General features: G+C 42.1%; 1 protein-coding gene across 1 annotated transcript in view; it reads right to left on the bottom strand.

Annotated features, from left to right (window-relative positions):
• Positions 1 to 614: 614 nt before the first annotated feature.
• The window catches only part of LOC110521172 (mitochondrial glutamate carrier 1-like), a 52,527-nt gene continuing 28,098 nt past the window's right edge, over positions 615 to 25,043 (bottom strand). The window contains exons 7-11 of the mRNA XM_036968531.1: positions 18,054 to 18,114; positions 12,960 to 13,104; positions 11,066 to 11,220; positions 10,756 to 10,831; positions 615 to 2,850 (exon numbers count right to left, since the gene is read on the bottom strand). Of these exons, the coding sequence (XP_036824426.1) occupies positions 2,703 to 2,850; positions 10,756 to 10,831; positions 11,066 to 11,220; positions 12,960 to 13,104; positions 18,054 to 18,114 (585 nt within the window). The 3' untranslated portion in view covers positions 615 to 2,702. The remainder of the gene's footprint in view (positions 2,851 to 10,755; positions 10,832 to 11,065; positions 11,221 to 12,959; positions 13,105 to 18,053; positions 18,115 to 25,043) is intronic.

Genomic DNA, 25,043 nt, shown 5'->3' on the forward strand with positions numbered 1-25,043 from the left:
AAATACAACTTTGACATCAAACAAGCCAAAACACACAAAAGAGTCCCAAATATGCATTTCACATTTCCAAATCATAAAACTGATGTCACAATACAGAACAGTAACGTTTATGACCACCATGTCTGATGAACAGTTACAAGATCACATGGGGTCATAACCCCTGGGTTGTTCTGAACGGAATGGGCCTATGTTTTGTCAATCTGCCGTGGAACACGCACCTGGATGCGTTCATGACTTCTTTTTCTATACGCCAACTAAATGATGTGTTTCCCCCCGAACTGCCCTGTTGAAAAGCCCTAACACTGTGATATCATATTTTATAACTTAGCTTAGTCACGTGGGCAATAGAACAAGAATTCAAAATCATGCCCTCCTGACCCAGATTGCGATTTATAAATTTACATTATTTTTTTTTGGGGGGGGGGGGGGGGGGGGGGGGGGGGGGGGTTGTGGTATAAACAACAACAGTAATTGTGTGATGGTGGGATGCAGGGTTGCGTTCAACTACAAGTGTGTTTGCTCTAGTTTATCAACGGCACAGCGAGAAGAGGCTCAAATAAACTTATAGCTGAAGACTCTTCTTTGAGTCATAAAAGTGCATTGAAATGACTTGGAGACACCGGTTAGTCCTCTCACTCAAACCCTTTGTCTTTGTTCCCGTCTTATGTTGTATCTACCCCACATTTCCCAGGAATAATCTGATCATGTTACTGAATGTATCCAGAGTATTTTCACATGTCCTTATCAACAAATGCTGTGAAAAGTACAGTCAATGTAAGATACACATCAAATCAACAGTGTTAATGTGTTTGGATTCAGTCTTGTGTCAGGTGAACTGTTGTGTCCTCACCTTCGGTATAATCATTTGATTATCTCTAAACTGTTCCCTTTGAATTGCTACCATCGTTATGCAAATACTTTTTGTGACGCATTTCATATTTCTTCTGTAAAATAAAAAACATTTGAATTTAGCCCTATCCACAAAGGCCAATTCCCACGAGTGTACAGGGTGCTTCGTAATCTCTCTAACTAACCCCGTAATCTCTCTAACTATTCGTAACTATTCGTAAACTATTCGTAATCTCTCTAACTAATCTCTCTAACTAACTGTCTCATTAAATCCTTCTTCATTTGGATCAACAATGTTTTACAACTTATATTATTACAAGATATGTTGTTAAACGTGATGAATAGGCAACAGACGTCATCATGTGACCAATTCTGCTGCTATGGCTGTACTGACAGAGATGACTAACGACCGATATAGCTGCTTGTAACAACTGCAGCACCCCATTCAGACAAAAGGACTACCCTGTAACCACGGCCACATTTAAAAACAAAAATTGTTTTAACAAAAAAAACGTAATTTAAGATGGTGATATTTGTGGCTTCAATTCCACTGGACTCTTGTGTTGCCGACAGTTTGGCAAATCAACGTCCTAGTGTTCCTGTTAGTGTGCTCACAACCATAACATTACATTCAACACGAGAGGGACACCGAAAGAGGCTTACACGCAACTTGTTCACCTCTAGAGGGTCAAATAAAGAAACCCCAAATTGGTGGATGTGGATCAAAACCTTATTTTCAGGTGATGACAGGTGATCTCCTGGATCCTATCGGGGACTGGATCCTAGAGGTGACTGGATCCTAGTGATCTCCTGGATCCTATCGGTGTAGTTGTGAGGGGAAGAGAGGCAGAGAGTTGGGTCACATCAATGTAGGCAAACGCTGTGGGGACTGGATCCTAGGAGGGACTGGATCCTAAAGGTGACTGGATCCTAGAGGGGACTGGATCCTAGAGGTGACTGGATCCTAGTGATCTCCTGGATCCTATCGATGTAGTTGTGAGGGGAAGAGAGGCAGAGAGTTGGGTCACATCAATGTAGGCAAACGCTGTGGGGACTGGATCCTAGGAGGGACTGGATCCTAAAGGTGACTGGATCCTAGAGGTGACTGGATCCTAGAGGGGACTGGATCCTAGCGGGGACTGGATCCTAGCGGGGACTGGATCCTAGCGGGGACTGGATCCTAGAGGTGATTGGATCCTAGTGGGGACTGGATCCTAGTGGGGACTGGATCCTAGCGGGGACTGGATCCTAGAGGTGATTGGATCCTAGTGGGGACTGGATCCTAGTGGGGACTGGATCCTAGCGGGGACTGGATCCTAGAGGTGATTGGATCCTAGTGGGGACTGGATCCTAGAGGGGACTGGATCCTAGAGGTGACTGGATCCTAGTGGGGACTGGATCCTAGAGGGGACTGGATCCTAGAGGGGACTGGATCCTAGCGGGGACTGGATCCTAGAGGTGACTGGATCCTAGAGGTGACTGGATCCTAGAGGGGACTGGATCCTAGAGGTGACTGGATCCTAGAGGGGACTGGATCCTAGAGGTGACTGGATCCTAGAGGTGACTGGATCCTAGCGGTGACTGGATCCTAGAGGGGACTGGATCCTAGAGGGGACTGGATCCTAGAGGGGACTGGATCCTAGAGGGGACTGGATCCTAGAGCGGACTGGATCCTAGAGCGGACTGGATCCTAGAGGTGACTGGATCCTAGAGGTGACTGGATCCTAGAGGTGACTGGATCCTAGAGGTGACTGGATCCTAGAGGGGACTGGATCCTAGCGGTGATGATGTAGTTGTGATTTTGTAAGGGAGGAGGGAAAGGCAGAGATCTGAATGGTTGATGTTCTTGTCACTTAGTTGCCAGGCAGGAAGCTGAGGATGTATTCTCCCGCGCCGAAGAAGTAGACCACCTGGGCGATACCAAATAAGGGCGCGATGACCAGGGCACGGCAGTACGCCCCCTTCAGGAACGCTGAAGGACCCTCATTCTTCATTATTTTACTGAAGGAAGAGAAGAGAGGAGAGACACGGGCAACACAGATTAGCAACAACATATCAGTGAATAGTTTTACCTCGTTACTAATGATGTATTTTAATTGAATATGGCAATGCACCTCAGCTGCTAAATTGTTTCCGCCCCCCCCCCCCCCCCCCCAAAAAAAAATTGAGAACAGATCTAGAGATGTTAATGATAACAGTCATCTGGTAGATGGAAAGGCTTTCCCAGAAACCTTCTCAGATTAAACGTAAGCTACAAAGTAGCCTCTCTGTCAGAATCACATCATCCTCATTTCCAGTGGCCATTTTGTTTTGTAAACTCCAGCATGTGTGTGCTACGAAACAACAAAAAAACAACAGCGGTATGTTCTTGAACAATAACTCAAGACTTGCGCAGGAAATCGTTTTTGTAGTTCATTTGAAATACACACATTTTTTGTTTTGTTTTAAATACTCCGAGGTGGTCGAATATAGTTTATGCATTTAATATAATTTATATCGAGTTTTAACTAAAAAAGAGGCAACTATTATCTTTTATATCCAAATAAAGGTCTCAGAAAAGTATATTGAATACCTCTCAGAAAACCAAATAATAATGATATGCTAGTTATTTGAACCCCCCAAAAAACAATTATTTGATGGCTGACAAATATTTGGTTTGGAGGGCTCTTAAATATGGCCGTTAATCCAGCCTGTAATTAGATACATGAATCACCTCAGTGTCAAAATACCACCAACACATATATGTTCATAACGAGTGACGTAAGAACTGGAAACATCCAGTTCTCCTCTACATGTCTGGTAACGTTGTGATTATTACAGTAGCAACATTGCTACGTAGGAGACTGGAAATTGCTTTATAATTGTATCATAATGAAGTCATTACATAAAGTGGAATAAGGAGCTATTCCATCGTATACAGTAATTACAAACAACAACAAAAACACTCAGCTCATTGCCATGCAATTGAAATGCAATTACCCAAGAATTATGTAACAGTATGTTAATAACATTTTGCTCCAAAAGTAATTACAGTTTTATTAAATGGGCACAAGAACAGTTTAATGAGAGAGAGAGCTAACAGTAACAGTCTTAATGTGAGAGAGATAACAGTAACAGTCTTAATGTGAGAGAGATAACAGTAACAGTTTAATGTGTGAGAGCTAACAGTAACAGTTTAATGTGTGAGAGCTAACAGTAACAGTTTAATGTGTGAGAGCTAACAGTAACAGTCTTAATGTGTGAGAGCTAACAGTAACAGTCTTAATGAGAGAGAGCTAACAGTAACAGTCTTAATGTGAGAGAGCTAACAGTAACAGTCTTAATGTGAGAGAGCTAAAAGTAACAGTCTTAATGTGAGAGCTAAGTAACAGTCTTAATGTGTGAGAGCTAACAGTAACAGTCTTAATGTGAGAGAGCTAACAGTAACAGTCTTAATGTGAGAGAGCTAACAGTAACAGTTTAATGAGAGAGCTAACAGTAACAGTCTTAATGTGAGAGAGCTAACAGTAACAGTTTAATGAGAGAGAGCTAACAGTAACAGTATAATGTGAGAGAGCTAACAGTAACAGTCTTGATGTGAGAGCTAACAGTAACAGTATAATGTGAGAGAGCTAACAGTAACAGTTTAATGTGAGAGAGCTAACAGTAACAGTTTAATGAGAGAGAGCTAACAGTAACAGTCTTAATGTGAGAGAGCTAACAGTAACAGTCTTAATGTGAGAGCTAACAGTAACAGTTTGATGTGAGAGCTAACAGTAACAGTCTTAATGTGAGAGAGCTAACAGTAACAGTTTAATGAGAGAGAGCTAACAGTAACAGTCTTAATGTGAGAGAGCTAACAGTAACAGTCTTAATGTGAGAGCTAACAGTAACAGTTTGATGTGAGAGCTAACAGTAACAGTCTTAATGTGAGAGAGCTAACAGTAACAGTCTTAATGTGAGAGAGCTAACAGTAACAGTCTTAATGTGAGAGAGCTAACAGTAACAGTTTAATGAGAGAGAGCTAACAGTAACAGTCTTAATGTGAGAGAGCTAACAGTAACAGTCTTAATGTGAGAGCTAACAGTAACAGTATAATGTGAGAGAGCTAACAGTAACAGTTTAATGTGAGATAGCTAACAGTAACAGTCTTGATGTGAGAGAGCTAACAGTTTAATGTGTGAGAGCTAACAGTAACAGTCTTAATGTGTGAGAGCTAACAGTAACAGTCTTAATGAGAGAGAGCTAACAGTAACAGTCTTAATGAGAGAGAGCTAACAGTAACAGTCTTAATGAGAGAGAGCTAACAGTAACAGTTTAATGTGAGAGCTAACAGTAACAGTATAATGTGAGAGAGCTAACAGTAACAGTTTAATGTGAGATAGCTAACAGTAACAGTCTTGATGTGAGAGAGCTAACAGTTTAATGTGTGAGAGCTAACAGTAACAGTCTTAATGTGTGAGAGCTAACAGTAACAGTCTTAATGAGAGAGAGAGCTAACAGTAACAGTCTTAATGAGAGAGAGCTAACAGTAACAGTCTTAATGAGAGAGAGCTAACAGTAACAGTTTAATGAGAGAGAGCTAACAGTAACAGTCTTAATGTGTGAGAGCTAACAGTAACAGTTTAATGAGAGAGAGCTAACAGTAACAGTATAATGTGAAAGAGCTAACAGTAACAGTCTTAATGTGAGAGAGCTAACAGTAACAGTCTTAATGTGAGAGCTAACAGTAACAGTTTGATGTGAGAGCTAACAGTAACAGTCTTAATGTGAGAGAGCTAACAGTAACAGTCTTAATGAGAGAGAGCTAACAGTAACAGTCTTAATGTGAGAGAGCTAACAGTAACAGTCTTAATGTGAGAGAGCTAAAAGTAACAGTCTTAATGTGAGAGCTAAGTAACAGTCTTAATGTGTGAGAGCTAACAGTAACAGTCTTAATGTGAGAGAGCTAACAGTAACAGTCTTAATGTGAGAGAGCTAACAGTAACAGTATAATGTGAGAGAGCTAACAGTAACAGTTTAATGTGAGAGAGCTAACAGTAACAGTTTCATGAGAGAGAGCTAACAGTAACAGTCTTAATGTGAGAGAGCTAACAGTAACAGTCTTAATGTGAGAGCTAAGAGTAACAGTTTGATGTGAGAGCTAACAGTAACAGTCTTAATGTGAGAGAGCTAACAGTAACAGTCTTAATGTGAGAGCGCTAACAGTAACAGTCTTAATGTGAGAGAGCTAACAGTAACAGTCTTAATGTGAGAGAGCTAACAGTAACAGTCTTAATGTGAGAGAGCTAACAGTAACAGTTTAATGAGAGAGAGCTAACAGTAACAGTATAATGTGAGAGAGCTAACAGTAACAGTTTAATGAGAGAGAGCTAACAGTAACAGTCTTAATGTGAGAGAGCTAACAGTAACAGTATAATGTGAGAGAGCTAACAGTAACAGTTTAATGAGAGAGAGCTAACAGTAACAGTCTTAATGTGAGAGAGCTAACAGTAACAGTCTTAATGAGAGAGCTAACAGTAACAGTCTTAATGTGAGAGAGCTAACAGTAACAGTCTTAATGAGAGAGCTAACAGTAACAGTCTTAATGTGTGAGAGCTAACAGTAACAGTCTTAATGAGAGAGCTAACAGTAACAGTCTTAATGTGTGAGAGCTAACAGTAACAGTCTTAATGTGAGAGAGCTAACAGTAACAGTTTAATGAGAGAGAGCTAACAGTAACAGTATAATGTGAGAGAGCTAACAGTAACAGTTTAATGAGAGAGAGCTAACAGTAACAGTCTTAATGTGAGAGAGCTAACAGTAACAGTATAATGTGAGAGAGCTAACAGTAACAGTTTAATGAGAGAGAGCTAACAGTAACAGTCTTAATGTGAGAGAGCTAACAGTAACAGTCTTAATGAGAGAGCTAACAGTAACAGTCTTAATGTGAGAGAGCTAACAGTAACAGTCTTAATGAGAGAGCTAACAGTAACAGTCTTAATGTGTGAGAGCTAACAGTAACAGTTTAATGAGAGAGAGCTAACAGTAACAGTCTTAATGTGAGAGCTAACAGTAACAGTATAATGTGAGAGAGCTAACAGTAACAGTTTAATGAGAGAGAGCTAACAGTAACAGTCTTAATGTGAGAGCTAACAGTAACAGTATAATGTGAGAGAGGTAACAGTAACAGTTTAATGAGAGAGAGCTAACAGTAACAGTATAATGTGAGAGAGCTAACAGTAACAGTTTAATGAGAGAGAGCTAACAGTAACAGTCTTAATGTGAGAGAGCTAACAGTAACAGTATAATGTGAGAGAGCTAACAGTAACAGTTTAATGAGAGAGAGCTAACAGTAACAGTCTTAATGTGAGAGAGCTAACAGTAACAGTCTTAATGTGAGAGAGCTAACAGTAACAGTCTTAATGTGAGAGCTAACAGTAACAGTCTTAATGTGTGAGAGCTAACAGTAACAGTCTTAATGTGTGAGAGCTAACAGTAACAGTCTTAATGTGAGAGAGCTAACAGTAACAGTCTTAATGTGAGAGAGCTAACAGTAACAGTTTAATGAGAGAGAGCTAACAGTAACAGTATAATGTGAGAGAGCTAACAGTAGCAGTTTAATGAGAGAGAGCTAACAGTAACAGTCTTAATGTGAGAGCTAACAGTAATAGTATAATGTGAGAGCTAACAGTAATAGTATAATGTGAGAGAGCTAACAGTAACAGTTTAATGAGAGAGAGCTAACAGTAACAGTATAATGTGAGAGCTAACAGTAACAGTATATGTGAGAGAGCTAACAGTAACAGTTTAATGAGAGAGAGCTAACAGTAACAGTCTTAATGTGAGAGCTAACAGTAACAGTATAATGTGAGAGAGCTAACAGTAACAGTTTAATGAGAGAGAGCTAACAGTAACAGTCTTAATGTGAGAGCTAACAGTAACAGTATAATGTGAGAGACGTAACAGTAACAGTCTTAATGTGAGAGCTAACAGTAACAGTATAATGTGAGAGAGCTAACAGTAACAGTCTTAATGTGAGAGCTAACAGTAACAGTATAATGTGAGAGAGCTAACAGTAACAGTCTTAATGTGAGAGAGCTAACAGTAACAGTATAATGTGAGAGAGCTAACAGTAACAGTCTTAATGTGAGAGCTAACAGTAACAGTCTTAATGTGTGAGAGCTAACAGTAACAGTCTTAATGTGTGAGAGCTAACAGTAACAGTCTTAATGTGTGAGAGCTAACAGTAACAGTCTTAATGTGAGAGAGCTAACAGTAACAGTCTTAATGTGAGAGAGCTAACAGTAACAGTTTAATGAGAGAGAGCTAACAGTAACAGTATAATGAGAGAGAGCTAACAGTAACAGTCTTAATGTGAGAGCTAACAGTAACAGTCTTAATGTGAGAGAGCTAACAGTAACAGTTTAATGAGAGAGAGCTAACAGTAACAGTATAATGAGAGAGAGCTAACAGTAACAGTCTTAATGTGAGAGCTAACAGTAATAGTATAATGTGAGAGAGCTAACAGTAACAGAACATTTATATTTAAGTGTCAAAAGGAAACTGTCACCTAAACTGCCTTATTGAATCAACTATAGCCAAGGTATCTATATCCCTTTAAAGATGGTGTGTTTGAAACAAGAACACTTCCTGGCAGATGGACAAAGAGGTTAAAGTTTAAAAAATGTGCAAAGCATCCAAATGACTTTTTTTTTTGCAAATAGCTTTGAACTAAATTGCATTATTTCCGTAACATTAATTGCAGCTTTCAAACTTTTCAGTGGCATGTTGAACGAGACATTCGGGTAGTTGAGCATCACAACTTATTTTTTTACTTCTCTGTACAAAATATCATTGGCTAATTGATTTGATTGGATAATGTATATCGTGGGGCAACGGACATTCAGGAGAATAGACATTTACAGAATGTTCACATAGAAATGTATTGTGTAGATCAAATTTACTGCCAAATACAGTGGAAGTCGGAAGTTTACATACACCTTAAACAAATAAATTTAAACTCAGTTCTTCACAATTCCTGACATTTAATCAGAGTAAAAATTCCCTGTCTTAGGTCAGTTAGGATCACCACTTTATTTGAAGAATGTGAAATGTCAGAATAATAGTAGAGAGAATGATTTATTTAAGCTTTTATTTATTTCATTACATTCTCAGTGGGTCAGAAGTTTACATACACTCAATTAGTATTTGGTAGCATTGCCTTTAAACTATTTAACTTGGGTCAAACGTTTCAGGTAGCCTTCCACAAGCTTCCCACAAATTTTGGCCCGTTCCTCCTGACAGAGCTGATGTAACTGAGTCAGGTTTGTAGGCCTCCTTGCTCGCACACGCTTTTTCAGTTCTTCCACACAAATTTCCTATGGGATTGAGATCAGGGCTTTGTGATGGCCACTCCAATACCTTGACTTTGTTGTCCTTAAGCCATTTTGCCACAACTTTGGAAGTATGCTTGGGGTCATTGTCCATTTGGAAGACCCATTTGGGACCAAGCTTTAACTTCTTGACTGATGTCTTGAGATGTTGCTTCAAAATATCTACATAATTGTCTTTCCTCATGATGCCATCTATTTTGTGAAGTGCACCAGTCCGTCCTGCAGCAAAGCACCCCCACAACATGATGCTGCCAGCCCTGTGCGTCACGGTTGGGATGGTGTTCTTCGGCTTGCAAGCCTCCCCCTTTTTCCTCCAAACATAACGATGGTCATTATGGTCAAACACTTCTATTTTTGTTTCATCAGACCAGAGAACATTTCTCCAAAAAGTACGATCTTTGTCCCCATGTGCAGTTGCAAACCGTAGTCTGGCTTTTTAATGGTGGTTTTGGAGCAGTGGCTTCTTCCTTGCTGAGCGGCCTTTCAGGTTCTGTCGATATAGGACTCGTTTTACTGTGGATAAAGATATTGTTGTACCTGTTTCCTCCAGCATCTTCACAGGGTCCTTTGCTGTTGTTCTGGGATTGACTTGCACTTTTTGCACCAAAGTACGTTCATCTCTAGGAGACAGAACGCGTCTCCTTCCTGAGCGGAATGACGGCTGCGTGGTCCCACGGTGTTTATACTTGTTTACTATTGTTTGTACAGATGAACGTGGTACCTTCAGGCGTTTGGAAATTGCTCCCAAGGATGAACCAGACTTGTGGAGGTCTACAATGTCTTTCTGAGGTCTTGGCTGATTTCTTTTGATTTTCCCATGATGTCAAGCAAAGAGGCACTAAGTTTTAAGGTAGGCCTTGAAATACATCCACAGGTACACCTCCAATTGACAAAGGATGTCAATTAGCCTATCAGAAGCTTCTAAAGCCATGACATAATTTTCTTGGAATTGTTTAAAGGCACAGTCAACTTTGTGTATGTAAACTTCTGACCCACTGGAATTGTGATACAATGAACTATAAGTAAAATAATCTGTCTGTTCTACAAAGTAGATGTCCTAACCGACTTGCCGAAACTAAAGTTTGTTAACAAGAAATTAGTGGAGTGGTTGAAAAATGAGTTTTAATGACTCCAACCTAAGTGTATGTAAACTTCTGACTTCAACTGTAGGTTGGAATAGTATAGGAGGTTGTGTGTGCTCTAGTCATTCTATTTCTACCTTCAACATGCAGTTCCAGATTAAGCCTTGCCACTAGCCTAGTTAAGATATGTTGTAAACTAGCCTGGTTAAGATATGTTGTAAACTAGCCTAGTTAAGATATGTTGTGAACTAGCCTAGTTAAGATATGTTGTGAACAAGCCTAGTTAAGATATGTTGTGAACTAGCCTAGTTAAGATATGTTGTAAACTAGCCTAGTTAAGATATATTGTGAACTAGCCTAGTTAAGATATGTTGTGAACTAGCCTAGTTAAGATATGTTGTAAACTAGCCTAGTTAAGATATGTTGTGAACTAGCCTAGTTAAGATAGGTGTTGGTGCGATTGAGGTTACCTGATACAATCAGTCACCCCACTGTACGTTTCCTCTGTACTCCCCCTGTTCATAGACTGGATCCTGGTCTTAATCACTGTAAATACACAACAACACCATGTTAATACCACAACAAAACACACACTAACGCAACTAAGAACTTATGATTGGTGTAGGATACAGACTAAATACAGAACATAGTATAAGCCTTATTGTACGGCATTCTAGGGTCTCATAAGAAGTAGATAAGAAGTTCTCAAGCAAGTCCTATGTCTCACACACTGCCAGCCTATATTACTACAGTATTATTCATTCTAATATTATGTCTCACCATCTACAGGGTTGACAGCCACGGCGGCCGTGCTGCCAGCCAGACAGCCTGCCAGGAATGACACATAGAAAGGGGCGGGGCCCTCCGCTCCTCTCTTCCCCAGGGTGTTCAGGTTGGCAAACAGAGGGAAGTAGATGATGGAGAATGGAACATCCCTTAGAGGAGGTAGTGAGGGGAGGTAGTGGAGGGGGGAAGGTAGGGGATGGGGGGTTGTGGAGGGGGGGAGGTAGTGGACGGGAGGTAGTGGAGGGGGGAAGGTAGGGGATGGGGGGGTAGTGGAGGGGGGGGAGGTAGTGGACGGGAGGTAGTGGAGGGGGGAAGGTAGGGAATGGGGGGTAGTGGAGGGGGGAGGTAGGGGATGGGGGGTAGTGGAGGGGGGGGGGGGGGTAGTGAAGGGGGAAGGTAGGGGATGGGGGGGTAGTGGAGGGGGGAGGTAGGGGATGGGGGGTTAGTGGAGGGGGGGAGGTAGTGGAGGGGGGGTAGTGGAGGGGGGGAGGTAGTAGAGGGGGGAAGGTAGGGGAAGGGGGGGTAGTGGAGGGGGGGAGGTAGTGGAGGGGGGGAGGTAGTGGAGGGGGGAAGGTAGTGGAGGGGGGAAGGTAGTGGAGGGGGGAGGTAGTGGAGGGGAGGTAGTGGAGGGGAGGTAGGGGAGGGGAGGTAGGGGAGGTAGTGGACGGGAAGTAGGGGAGGGGAGGTAGGGGAGGGGAGGTAGTGGAGGTAGTGGACGGGAGGTAGGGGAGGGGAGGTAGGGGAGGGGAGGTAGTGGAGGTAGTGGAGGGGAGGTAGGGGAGGGGAGGTAGTGGAGGGGAGGTAGTGGAGGGGGGGAGGTAGTGGAGGGGAGGTAGTGGAGGGGGGAGGTAGTGGAGGGGAGGTAGTGGAGTGGAGGTAGGGGGGGAGGTAGGGGGGGTAGTGGGGGGGAGGTAGGGGAGGGGAGGGGATGTAGTGGAGGGTAGGTAGTAGAGGGGAGGTAGGGGAGGGGAGGTAGGGGAGGGGAGGTAGGGGAGGGGAGGTAGGGGAGGGGATGTAGTGGAGGGTAGGTAGTAGAGGGGAGGTAGGGGAGGGGAGGTAGTGGAGGGGAGGTAGTGGAGGGGAGGTAGTGGAGGGGAGGGAGTAGAGGGGAGGTAGTGGAGGGGAGGTAGTGGAGGGGAGGTAGGGGAATGAGATAATTAGAAATCAGCAGAGTAGAGTTGATCATTTTGTCAAACCTCAGCGGACAGAGCATTGTGTCTGTGTCTCTATAGATAGACTGTAGTTATATTTCCTTGATTCCTTGCGTCCTCTTTCCTCGAACCCTTCTCAAAACATCCTGGAGGAGAAGATCCAAGGTCACTTGGCCTTGAACCTTCTCCTCCAAAGCATTTTGAGGAGGCAAGGAGAAAGGAGGCAAGGAGAGAGGAGGTAAAGAATCAAGTTAAGACAATGCTAGAGTCTAGAGTGGTGAAGTGCTTGGTGGTCAGAGCAGTGTATGTTTCTAAATGGTGTCATGCAGTGTATCAGAGCAGTGCGGCCCCCAGGTCCTTGTATAGAGCCCTACCTGAGCAGTGTGGCCCCTAGGCCCTTGTATAGAGCCCTACCTGAGCAGTGTGGCCCCCAGGTACTTGTATAGAGCCCTACCTGAGCAGTGTGGCCCCTAGGCCCTTGTATAGAGCCCTACCTGAGCAGTGTGGGCCCGCAGGTCCTTGTATAGAGCCCTACTTGAGCAGTATGGCCCCTAGGCCCATGTATAGAGCCCTACCTGAGCAGTGTGGGCCCCTAGGCCCTTGTATAGAGCCCTAACTGAGCAGTGTGGGCCCCCAGGTCCTTGTATAGAGCCCTACCTGAGCAGTGTGGCCCCTAGGCCCTTGTATAGAGCCCTACCTGAGCAGTGTGGCCCCCAGGTCCTTGTATAGAGCCCTACCTGAGCAGTGTGGCCCCTAGGCCCTTGTACAGCCCAGCGATGCCCTTCTCTTTCAGTAGTTCCCTGGTCAGCTGCATGGCGGTGGGGGACTTTGTCGGCACGGTCCCTGGTACTATTGTCTCTGGCATCAGCTTCCTCTGGGCCTCTGAGGGTTGGGGGGGCAACATGGTGTTAAATTGTTCTCGCTGTGGGCAATAATATCTATCTCTATCTATATATCTAACTAACTAGTTTGCTGGTATTTATTTTGGCAAGATTATTATGAGATGATAAGTATTTATAAGGCTTGATAATAGCAGGTCAACGGGCCTATGTGATTCCATTACTGACCACACGAGGGCAGCATTTATCCATATTTCAGAAATATTACAGGTCAACGGCCTATGTGATTCCATTACTGACCACACGAGGGCAGCATTTACCCATATTTCAGAAATATTACAGGTCAACGGCCTATGTGATTCCATTATTGACCACACGAGGGCAGCATTTACCCATATTTCAGAAATGCTACAGAAAGGAGGAGAGAGGAATCCCCACGGGAGATTTTAGAAACACATAAAACACATGTTTTAACCCTGGTGTGATGTTTCGATAACCGTGTAAATGTCTCTCTGACAAACGTTTATCAATATATTCGCCTGTAATTAACCCCCCCAAAATGAAATGCTAATTAACTGCTAATGTGGCTATCATAAAGAACTACAAATACCATGATAATTCAGACGAAAATGCCAAATCGAGGCAAAGGTACGAATCTCTGGATAGCTAAATTTAGTAATTAATAAATTGGCTAAACTCCTTTACATTGATAATTCTGTGAACTGTCTTGTGCAAGTTTTAAATTGACACAATACCTGTTAGCAAAGGTGTCAGCTAGAGATGACGTGCATGAGCATGCTGGGATTTGTAGTCTTGGATGAAGTCTAAGGTACCTCGGTGCTAATTTGCATGTTCAAATCTGAGAGTAAATAGAGCCGAATATATTGATAAAAGTTACCTTGTCAGAGAGATTTACACGGTTATCAAACCTTCACAGAAACACAGCCCTTATATTAAGTGTTTCTAAAATCCCTTATGGGGAAAAAATTAATGGAGGAAAACTCGAGACCACCTTCACTCCACACACAGAGACACGTATACAAAGCTCTCCGTTTGGCATATTTGACCATAATTCTATTTTCCTGATTCATCCGATGGCATTGAGGAGGACACCATATCAGACACCGGCTTTGTCAAATAAGTGCATTGATGATGTCGTCCCCAAGGTGACCCAAGGCACATACCCCAACCAGAAGCCATGGATTACAGGCAACATCTGCACTGAGCTAAAGGGTAGAGCGGCCTCTTTCAAGGAGCGGGACACGAACCCGGAAGCTTATAAGAAATCGCGTTATGCCCTCCGACGAACCATCAAACAGGCAAAGCATCAATACAGGACTAAGATTGACTACTACTACACCGGCTGACGCTGGGACTGAACACCTCCCTCTGCAACTGGATCCTGGACTTCCTAACAGGCTGCCCCCAGGTGGTAAGGGTAGGCAACAGCACACCTGCCATGCTGATCCTCAACACGGGGGCCCCTCAGGGGTGCGTGCTTAGTCCCCTCCTGTACTCCCTGTTCACCCATGACCATGTGGACAAGCACGACTCCAACACCATCATTAAGTTTGCTGACAACACAACGGTGGTAGGCCTGATCACCGACAACGACGAGACAGCCTACAGGGAGGAGGACAGAGACCTGGCAGTGTGGTGCCAGGACAACAACCTCTCCCTCAATGTGAGCAAGACAAAGGTTAGGTTAGACTACAGGAAAAGGAGGGCCGAGAATGCCCCCATTCTCATCGACGGGGCTGAAGTGGAACAGGTTGAGAGCTTCAGGTTCCTTGGCTTCCACATCTCAACAAACTATCAGGAGACAAAAAAATATTTGGCATGGGTCCTCAGATCCTCAAAAAGTTCTAAAGCTGCACCAAAGAGAGCATCCTGATTGGTTGCCTCACCGCCTGGTATGGCAACTGCTCGTCCTCCGACCGCAAGGCACTACAAAGGGTAGTGCGTACGGCCCAGTACATCACTGGGGCCAAGCTTCCCGCGATCCAGGACCTCTATACCAGGCGGTGTCAAAGGAAGGCCCTAAAGACTCCAGCCACCCTGGTCATAGACTGTTCTCTCTGCTGCCGCACGGCAAGCGGTACCCTGAGTCCAGGTCTAAAAGGCTCCTGAACAGCTTCTACCCCCAAGCCATAAGACTCCTGAACATCTAATCAAATGGCCACCCAGAATATTTGCATTGACCCCCCCCCCCCCCTTTTGTACGCTGCTGTTCTCTATCTACGCATGGTCACTTTACCCCTATCTACATGTTCATATTATCTCCGTACCCTCGCACATTTTTGTAAATGTTGTACTTCTCGTTCACAAAATTCATGCTAACGTTGGGTTTTTAAGCTAGTGCACAATTGTCTCCCATTCACTCCTTGAAGGAGTGCTCTCCTTGTCCCAGGGTCGCCCAGATTGCACCACACGGCCCATTGACGACGCATGGGCAACGTACATAATGCACGTTGATACGATTCCAATGGAGATTCCTCAAAACTATCTCTGCTCAGGATCTTCTTTGTCCCTCCCTCCATTTCCATCTCTCTCTTACAGATTATCCTCCATCTCTCTAAATCTCTTACCAATTCTCCTCCATCCCTCTAAATCTCTTACATATTCTCCCCCATCTCTCTAAATATCTTACAGATTCTCCTCCATCTCTCTAAATCTCTTACCAATTCTCCTCCATCTCTCTAAATCTCTTACCAATTCTCCTCCATCTCTCTAAATCTCTTAGAGATTCTCCTCCATCTCTCTAAATATCTTACCAATTCTCCTCCATCCCTCTAAATCTCTTACCAATTCTCCTCCATCTCTCTAAATCTCTTACAGATTCTCATCCATCCCTCTAAATCTCTTACATATTCTCCTCCATCTCTCTAAATCTCTTACCAATTCTCCTCCACCTCTCTAAATCTCTTACCAATTCTCCTCCATCTCTCTAAATCTCTTACAGATTCTCATCCATCCCTCTAAATCTCTTACCAATTCTCCTCCATCTCACTAAATCTGAAGATTCTCCTCCATCTCTCTCTTACAGAATCTCCTCCACCTCTCTAAATCTCTTACCAATTCTCCTCCGTCTCTCTAAATCTCTTACCAATTATCCTCCATCCCTCTAAATCTCTTACCAATTCTCACCCATCTCTCTAAATCTCTTACCAATTCTCCTCCATCTCTCTAAATATCTTACCAATTCTCCTCCATCTCTCTAAATCTCTTACCAATTCTCCTCCATCTCTCTAAATCTCTTACCAATTCTCCTCCATCTCTCTAAATCTCTTAGAGATTCTCCTCCATCTCTCTAAATCTCTTACCAATTCTCCTCCATCCCTCTAAATCTCTTACCAATTCTCCTCCATCTCTCTAAATCTCTTACAGATTCTCATCCATCCCTCTAAATCTCTTACATATTCTCCTCCATCTCTCTAAATCTCTTACCAATTCTCCTCCACCTCTCTAAATCTCTTACCAATTCTCCTCCATCTCTCTAAATCTCTTACAGATTCTCATCCATCCCTCTAAATCTCTTACCAATTCTCCTCCATCTCACTAAATCTGAAGATTCTCCTCCATCTCTCTCTTACAGAATCTCCTCCACCTCTCTAAATCTCTTACCAATTCTCACCCATCTCTCCAAATCTCTTACCAATTCTCCTCCATCTCTCTAAATATCTTACCAATTCTCCTCCATCTCTCTAAATCTCTTACCAATTCTCCTCCATCTCTCTAAATCTCTTACCAATTCTCCTCCATCTCTCTAAATCTCTTAGAGATTCTCCTCCATCTCTCTAAATCTCTTACCAATTCTCCTCCATCCCTCTAAATCTCTTACCAATTCTCCTCCATCTCTCTAAATCTCTTACAGATTCTCATCCATCCCTCTAAATCTCTTACATATTCTCCTCCATCTCTCTAAATCTCTTACCAATTCTCCTCCACCTCTCTAAATCTCTTACCAATTCTCCTCCATCTCTCTAAATCTCTTACAGATTCTCATCCATCCCTCTAAATCTCTTACCAATTCTCCTCCATCTCACTAAATCTGAAGATTCTCCTCCATCTCTCTCTTACAGAATCTCCTCCACCTCTCTAAATCTCTTACCAATTCTCCTCCGTCTCTCTAAATCTCTTACCAATTCTCCTCCATCCCTCTAAATCTCTTACCAATTCTCATCCATCTCTCTAAATCTCTTACCAATTCTCCTCCATCTCTCTAAATATCTTACCAATTCTCCTCCATCTCTCTAAATATCTTACCAATTCTCCTCCATCTCTCTAAATCTCTTACCAATTCTCCTCCATCTCTCTAAATCTCTTACCAATTCTCCTCCATCTCTCTAAATCTCTTAGAGATTCTCCTCCACCTCTCTAAATCTCTTACCAATTCTCCTCCATCTCTCTAAATCTCTTACAGATTCTCATCCATCCCTCTAAATCTCTTACCAATTCTTCTCCATCTCACTAAATCTGGAGATTCTCCTCAATCTCTCTCTTACAGAATCTCCTCCACCTCTCTAAATCTCTTACCAATTCTCCTCCGTCTCTCTAAATCTCTTACCAATTCTCCTCCATCCCTCTAAATCTCTTACCAATTCTCATCCATCTCTCTAAATCTCTTACCAATTCTCCTCCATCTCTCTAAATATCTTACCAATTCTCCTCCATCTCTCTAAATATCTTACCAATTCTCCTCCATCTCTCTAAATCTCTTACCAATTCTCCTCCATCTCTCTAAATCTCTTACCAATTCTCCTCCATCTCTCTAAATCTCTTAGAGATTCTCCTCCACCTCTCTAAATCTCTTACCAATTCTCCTCCATCTCTCTAAATCTCTTACAGATTCTCATCCATCCCTCTAAATCTCTTACCAATTCTTCTCCATCTCACTAAATCTGGAGATTCTCCTCAATCTCTCTCTTACAGAATCTCCTCCACCTCTCTAAGTCTCTTACCAATTCTCCTCCATCCCTCTAAATCTCTTACCAATTCTCCCAGCATCTTGAAGCTGAATCTTCAACATCTCCATAGGAGTCGTGACGATAACCTGTGATGATAAACACAAATACAAAATTAAAATATCTGACAGCAACATTTGACAAGGTGTTATAACCAGGGGTGGGATATGTTCTGTGGGATAGGTACAGGTGTAGGATCTTCATTTGACCATCCTGTTGTGGCAGGAAATGTCCCTCACAGCAGGAAATGCAAACTTGTAGTGTATTCAATGTTTAAACAGGCTTCTAAAGTTTGTAATTTCTCATTTCTAATTTCAGACTTGATTTGCCCTAACTAAAAATGGATCATATCAACCCTTACAAAAATGTCCATTAATTATAATCCAAACAATAATTAATATTTCCTGTTGCTGCAGGATAATTTTCCTGCTGTGAGAAACTGATCAAATTAAGATCTTATGTGGGCCTTTATTACTCAACTACATCAACACTAGATGACTGGTTGGAAGTCTACCTACATCAACACTAGAGGACTGGTTAGAAGTCTACATCAACACTAGAGGACTGGTTAGAAGTCTACATCAACACTAGAGGACTGGTTACAAGTCTACATCAACACTAGAGGACTGGTTAGAAGTCTACATCAACACTAGAGGACTGGTTACAAGTCTACATCAACACTAGAGGACTGGTTACAAGTCTACATCAGCACTAGAGGACTGGTTAGAAGTCTACATCAACACTAGAGGACTGGTTACAAGTCTACATCAGCACTAGAGGACTGGTTAGAAGTCTACATCAGCACTAGAGGACTGGTTACAAGTCTACATCAGCACTAGAGGACTGGTTACAAGTCTACATCAACACTAGAGGACTGGTTACAAGTCTACATCAGCACTAGAGGACTGGTTAGAAGTCTACATCAGCACTAGAGGACTGGTTACAAGTCTACATCAGCACTAGAGGACTGGTTACAAGTCTACATCAACACTAGAGGACTGGTTACAAGTCTACATCAGCACTAGAGGACTGGTTAGAAGTCTACATCAACACTAGAGGACTGGTTACAAGTCTACATCAACACTAGAGGACTGGTTAGAAGTCTACATCAACACTAGAGGACTGGTTAGAAGTCTACATCAACACTAGAGGACTGGTTAGAAGTCTACATCAACACTAGAGGACTGGTTACAAGTCTACATCAGCACTAGAGGACTGGTTGCAAGTCTACATCAACACTAGAGGACTGGTTACAAGTTTACATCAACACTAGAGGACTGGTTAGAAGTCTAGCTACATCAACAAAAGAGGACTGGTTAGAAGTCTGCATCAACACTAGAGGACTGGTTACAAGTCTACATCAGCACTAGAGGACTGGTTACAAGTCTACATCAACACTAGAGGACTGGTTAGAAGTCTACATCAACACTAGAGGACTGGTTAGAAGTCTACATCAACACTAGAGGACTGGTTAGAAGTCTATCTACATCAGCACTAGAGGACTGGTTAGAAGTCTACATCAGCACTAGAGGACTGGTTAGAAGTCTATCTACATCAACACTAGAGGACTGGTTAGAAGTCTATCTACATCAGCACTAGAGGACTGGTTAGAAGTCTACATCAGCACTAGAGGACTGGTTAGAAGTCTACATCAACACTAGAGGACTGGTTGGAAGTCTACATCAGCACTAGAGGACTGGTTAGAAGTCTATCTACATCAGCACTAGAGGACTGGTTAGAAGTCTACATCAGCACTAGAGGACTGGTTAGAAGTCTACATCAACACTAGAGGACTGGTTGGAAGTCTACATCAGCACTAGAGGACTGGTTAGAAGTCTACATGAACACTAGAGGACTGGTTAGAAGTCTACATCAGCACTAGAGGATTGGTTAGAAGTCTACATCAGCACTAGAGCACTGGTTAGAAGTCTAGCTACATCAGCACTAGAGCACTGGTTAGAAGTCTAGCTACATCAGCACTAGAGCACTGGTTAGAAATCTAGCTACATCAGCACTAGAGCACGTTAAAAGTCTAGCTACATTAGCACTAGAGCATGTTAAAAGTCTAGCTACATTAGCACTAGAGCACGTTAAAAGTCTAGCTAAATTAGCACTAGAGCACTGGTTAGAAGTCTAGGTACAGTGGGCTCCAAAATTTCTGGCACCTCTGTCTGGCAATGCACAAACAAATGCTTAAACAAATATAAACAATATAATTATAGAGATAAACTCAAAATACCAACATGTGAGAAATACTGTACTTCATCAATGTTTCAATGGAAACAACAAAAATAATTTATTGATTTAATTAAAAATCAATTTCCTCCAAATCAAGGTTTCACAATTAATGGCACCCTTAAAGATTATTGTAAATAACATCTACCAAAATTAAACCACAAATTAAATTCCACTTATTTAAGTTTATCTAAGTCTTAAGGAACTCTATTGAGCCATTACATCACTTCCTGTTTCACTAGGGTATAGAAATGAGGTAACATACATGCAATATCCCACTGTCACTCAACACCATGAAGAAAACAAAAGAACTGGCAGTTCACAAAGAGACAGATGGTCGTAGACCTTCATAAATCTGGTAATGGCTACAAGAAGATCCACAAACAAATACACCACTGAGCACTGTCAGGGTAATTATTAGAAAATTCAAAAGATATGGAACAGTTGAAAACCTCATGGGTAGAGGACGCAAATGCATTTTGCCCCCCAGGATAGGGAGGAGGATGGTGAGAGAAGCAACAAAATCCCCAAGAACCACTGTGAAAAAATTGCAGGCCTTGGTGGCGTCTTGGGGTCACCAGGTCTCAAAAAGCACCGTCACCTCCACATCCGCAGGCTCTTTAGAAGGTTTGCCAGAAGAAAGCCCTTTCTGACCCCAAGACACAGACGCAAAGCGCTTGGAGTTTGCCAAACGTCATTTAAATTATGACTGGAAGAAGGTGCTCTGGTCCGATGAGACCGACATTGAAAGTTCAGATACAGCATCGGCATGTTTGGCGTCGAAACAGAGGAGAGGCACCTCATACCCACGGTGAAATATGGTGGTGGGTCAGTGATGTTTTGCGGCTGTTTTAATTCCAGAGGTCCAGGGGCACTGTTTAAGATTGATGGCATAATGAATTCTACCAAGTATCAGGCAATTTTGGTTGACAATCTGGTTGCCTCTGCCAGAAGGCTGGGACTTGGCCGTAGGACTTTCCAACAAGACAATTACCCAAAACATACCTCAAGATCCACACAGAAATGGTTCTGTGACAACAAAATCAATGTTCTGCCATGGCCATCTCAGTCGCCGGACCTCAATCCAATGGAAAACCTGTGGGCTGAGTGGAAGAGGGGCAGTTGATAAGCTCAAACCCAAGAATGTGAAGGATCTTGAAAGGATCCGCATAGAGGAATGATCCAAAATTCTTCCTTAACCTTGTCAAACATTACAGGAAAAGACTCCATGCTGTTATCCTTGCCAGAGGCGGTGGCACTAAGTACTAAATGAGGAGTGCCAATAATCATGAAACCTTGATTTTGGTTACATGTTGTATTAAATAATTGAATGATTTTGGTTGGTTCCATTGAAACATTAATAAAGTACAATATTTCTCACATGTTGGTATTTTGAGTTTCTCTCTATAACTATATAGTTTATATTTGTTATGTATTATTTGTTCATTGCCAGTCGGGGGTGCCAGTAATTTTGGAGCCAACTGTACATCAGCACTAGAGCACTAGTTACAATTATAGCTTCATCAGCACTAGAGGACTAGTTAAAAGTCTAGCTACATCAGCACTAGAGCACTAGTTAAAAGTCTAGCTACATCAGCACTAGAGGACTAGTTAAAAGTCTAGCTACATCAGCACTAGAGGACTAGTTACAATTCTAGCTACATCAGCACTAGAAGACTAGTTAAAAGTCTATCTACATCAGCACTAGAGGACTAGTTAAAAGTCTATCTACATCAGCACTAGAGCACTAGTTACAATTCTATCTACATCAGCACTAGAGGACTAGTTAAAAGTCTAGCTACATCAGCACTAGAGGACTAGTTAAAATTCTAGCAACATCAGCACTAGAGGACTAGTTAAAAGTCTAGCTACATCAGCACTAGAGCACTAGTTAAAAGTCTAGCTACATCAGCACTAGAGGACTAGTTAAAAGTCTATCTACATCAGCACTAGAGGACTAGTTAAAAGTCTATCTACATCAGCACTAGAGCACTAGTTACAATTCTATCTACATCAGCACTAGAGGACTAGTTAAAATTCTAGCAACATCAGCACTAGAGGACTAGTTAAAATTCTAGCAACATCAGCACTAGAGGACTAGTTAAAAGTCTAGCTACATCAGCACTAGAGCACTAGTTAAAAGTCTAGCTACATCAGCACTAGAGGACTAGTTAAAAGTCTATCTACATCAGCACTAGAGGACTAGTTAAAAGTCTATCTACATCAGCACTAGAGCACTAGTTAAAAGTCTAGCTACATCAGCACTAGAGGACTAGTTAAAATTCTAGCAACATCAGCACTAGAGGACTAGTTAAAAGTCTAGCTACATCAGCACTAGAGGACTAGTTAAAAGTCTAGCTACATCAGCACTAGAGCACTAGTTACAATTCTATCTACATCAGCACTAGAGGACTAGTTAAAAGTCTAGCTACATCAGCACTAGAGGACTAGTTAAAATTCTAGCAACATCAGCACTAGAGGACTAGTTAAAAGTCTAGCTACATCAGCACTAGAGCACTAGTTAAAAGTCTAGCTACATCAGCACTAGAGGACTAGTTAAAAGTCTAGCTACATCAGCACTAGAGGACTAGTTAAAATTCTAGCAACATCAGCACTAGAGGACTAGTTAAAAGTCTAGCTACATCAGCACTAGAGGACTAGTTAAAAGTCTAGCTACATCAGCACTAGAGCACTAGTTACAATTCTATCTACATCAGCACTAGAGGACTAGTTAAAAGTCTAGCTACATCAGCACTAGAGGACTAGTTAAAATTCTAGCAACATCAGCACTAGAGGACTAGTTAAAAGTCTAGCTACATCAGCACTAGAGCACTAGTTAAAAGTCTAGCTACATCAGCACTAGAGGACTAGTTAAAAGTATATCTACATCAGCACTAGAGGACTAGTTAAAAGTCTATCTACATCAGCACTAGAGCACTAGTTACAATTCTATCTACATCAGCACTAGAGGACTAGTTAAAATTCTAGCAACATCAGCACTAGAGGACTAGTTAAAATTCTAGCAACATCAGCACTAGAGGACTAGTTAAAAGTCTAGCTACATCAGCACTAGAGCACTAGTTAAAAGTCTATCTACATCAGCACTAGAGGACTAGTTAAAAGTCTATCTACATCAGCACTAGAGGACTAGTTAAAAGTCTATCTACATCAGCACTAGAGCACTAGTTACAATTCTATCTACATCAGCACTAGAGGACTAGTTAAAAGTCTAGCTACATCAGCACTAGAGGACTAGTTAAAATTCTAGCAACATCAGCACTAGAGGACTAGTTAAAAGTCTAGCTACATCAGCACTAGAGGACTAGTTAAAAGTCTAGCTACATCAGCACTAGAGGACTAGTTAAAAGTCTAGCTACATCAGCACTAGAGGACTAGTTACAATTCTAGCTACATCAGCACTAGAAGACTAGTTAAAAGTCTATCTACATCAGCACTAGAGGACTAGTTAAAAGTCTATCTACATCAGCACTAGAGCACTAGTTACAATTCTATCTACATCAGCACTAGAGGACTAGTTAAAAGTCTAGCTACATCAGCACTAGAGGACTAGTTAAAATTCTAGCAACATCAGCACTAGAGGACTAGTTAAAAGTCTAGCTGCATCAGCACTAGAGGACTAGTTAAAAGTCTAGCTACATCAGCACTAGAGGACTAGTTAAAAGTCTATCTACATCAGCACTAGAGGACTAGTTACAATTCTAGCTACATCAGCACTAGAAGACTAGTTAAAAGTCTAGCTACATCAGCACTAGAGGACTAGTTACAATTCTAGCTACATCAGCACTAGAGGACTAGTTACAATTCTATCTACATCAGTACTAGAGGACTAGTTACAATTCTAGCTACATCAGCACTAGAGGACTAGTTAAAAGTCTAGCTACATCAGCACTAGAGGACTGGTTAGAAGTCTATCTACATCAGTACTAGAGGACTAGTTAAAAGTCTATCTTATAGTAAGGACATAAAACCTTTCTATATTTAATAGCTATCAACTCACTAGCTCCTACTTGATTTAGAAATATCATATTTTCTAAGGGCAACGTTTTCTGAAACTCAGTCCTCGGGACCCCCTGTACTACACAGCTGATTTATATAAATCAACCAATCATCAAGCTTAACTTATTTTTAATCAGCTGTGTACTACTAAGGGCAAAACCCAAAACATGCACCTCTTGGGGTCCCGAGGACCGAGTTTGGGAAATGCCGTTCTAGGGATAGATAGGCCTTCATTACTCAAGACGCTGTGTAAGATAGAGGATAGATAGGCCTGTGTAAGATAGAGCACCACTACACCATCGGTTACAGTAATCGTCTATTTTACAATGAGGCTATGAAATCCTGCTAATAGCAAAGACATTCAACCTCCTTAATATTAGGCTAGCATTAGCAACTCCGCAGTATAACCAATAGGTCCAGAAGCTAGCTAATAGCTAATAGCTAGCATTAGCAACTCCGCAGTGTAACCAATAGGTCCAGAAGCTAGCTAATAGCTAATAGCTAGCATTAGCAACTCCGCAGTGTAACCAATTGGTCCAGAAGCTAGCTAATAGCTAATAGCTAGCATTAGCAACTCCGCAGTGTAACCAATAGGTCCAGAAGCTAGCTAATAGCTAATAGCTAGCAACGGACTAACTCCTATGTGTTAGGGTTAGGGTTAACCCTAACCAATAAGTCCAGGAGCTAGACCACACTACGGATAGCATTAACTAATACCCACCCTTGTTTTCCCTGTGTAATCCAGTATGTAGTGACTGGATAACAC

Source organism: Oncorhynchus mykiss, chromosome 30, assembly GCF_013265735.2.
Source record: "Oncorhynchus mykiss isolate Arlee chromosome 30, USDA_OmykA_1.1, whole genome shotgun sequence".
NCBI lineage: Eukaryota > Metazoa > Chordata > Actinopteri > Salmoniformes > Salmonidae > Oncorhynchus > Oncorhynchus mykiss.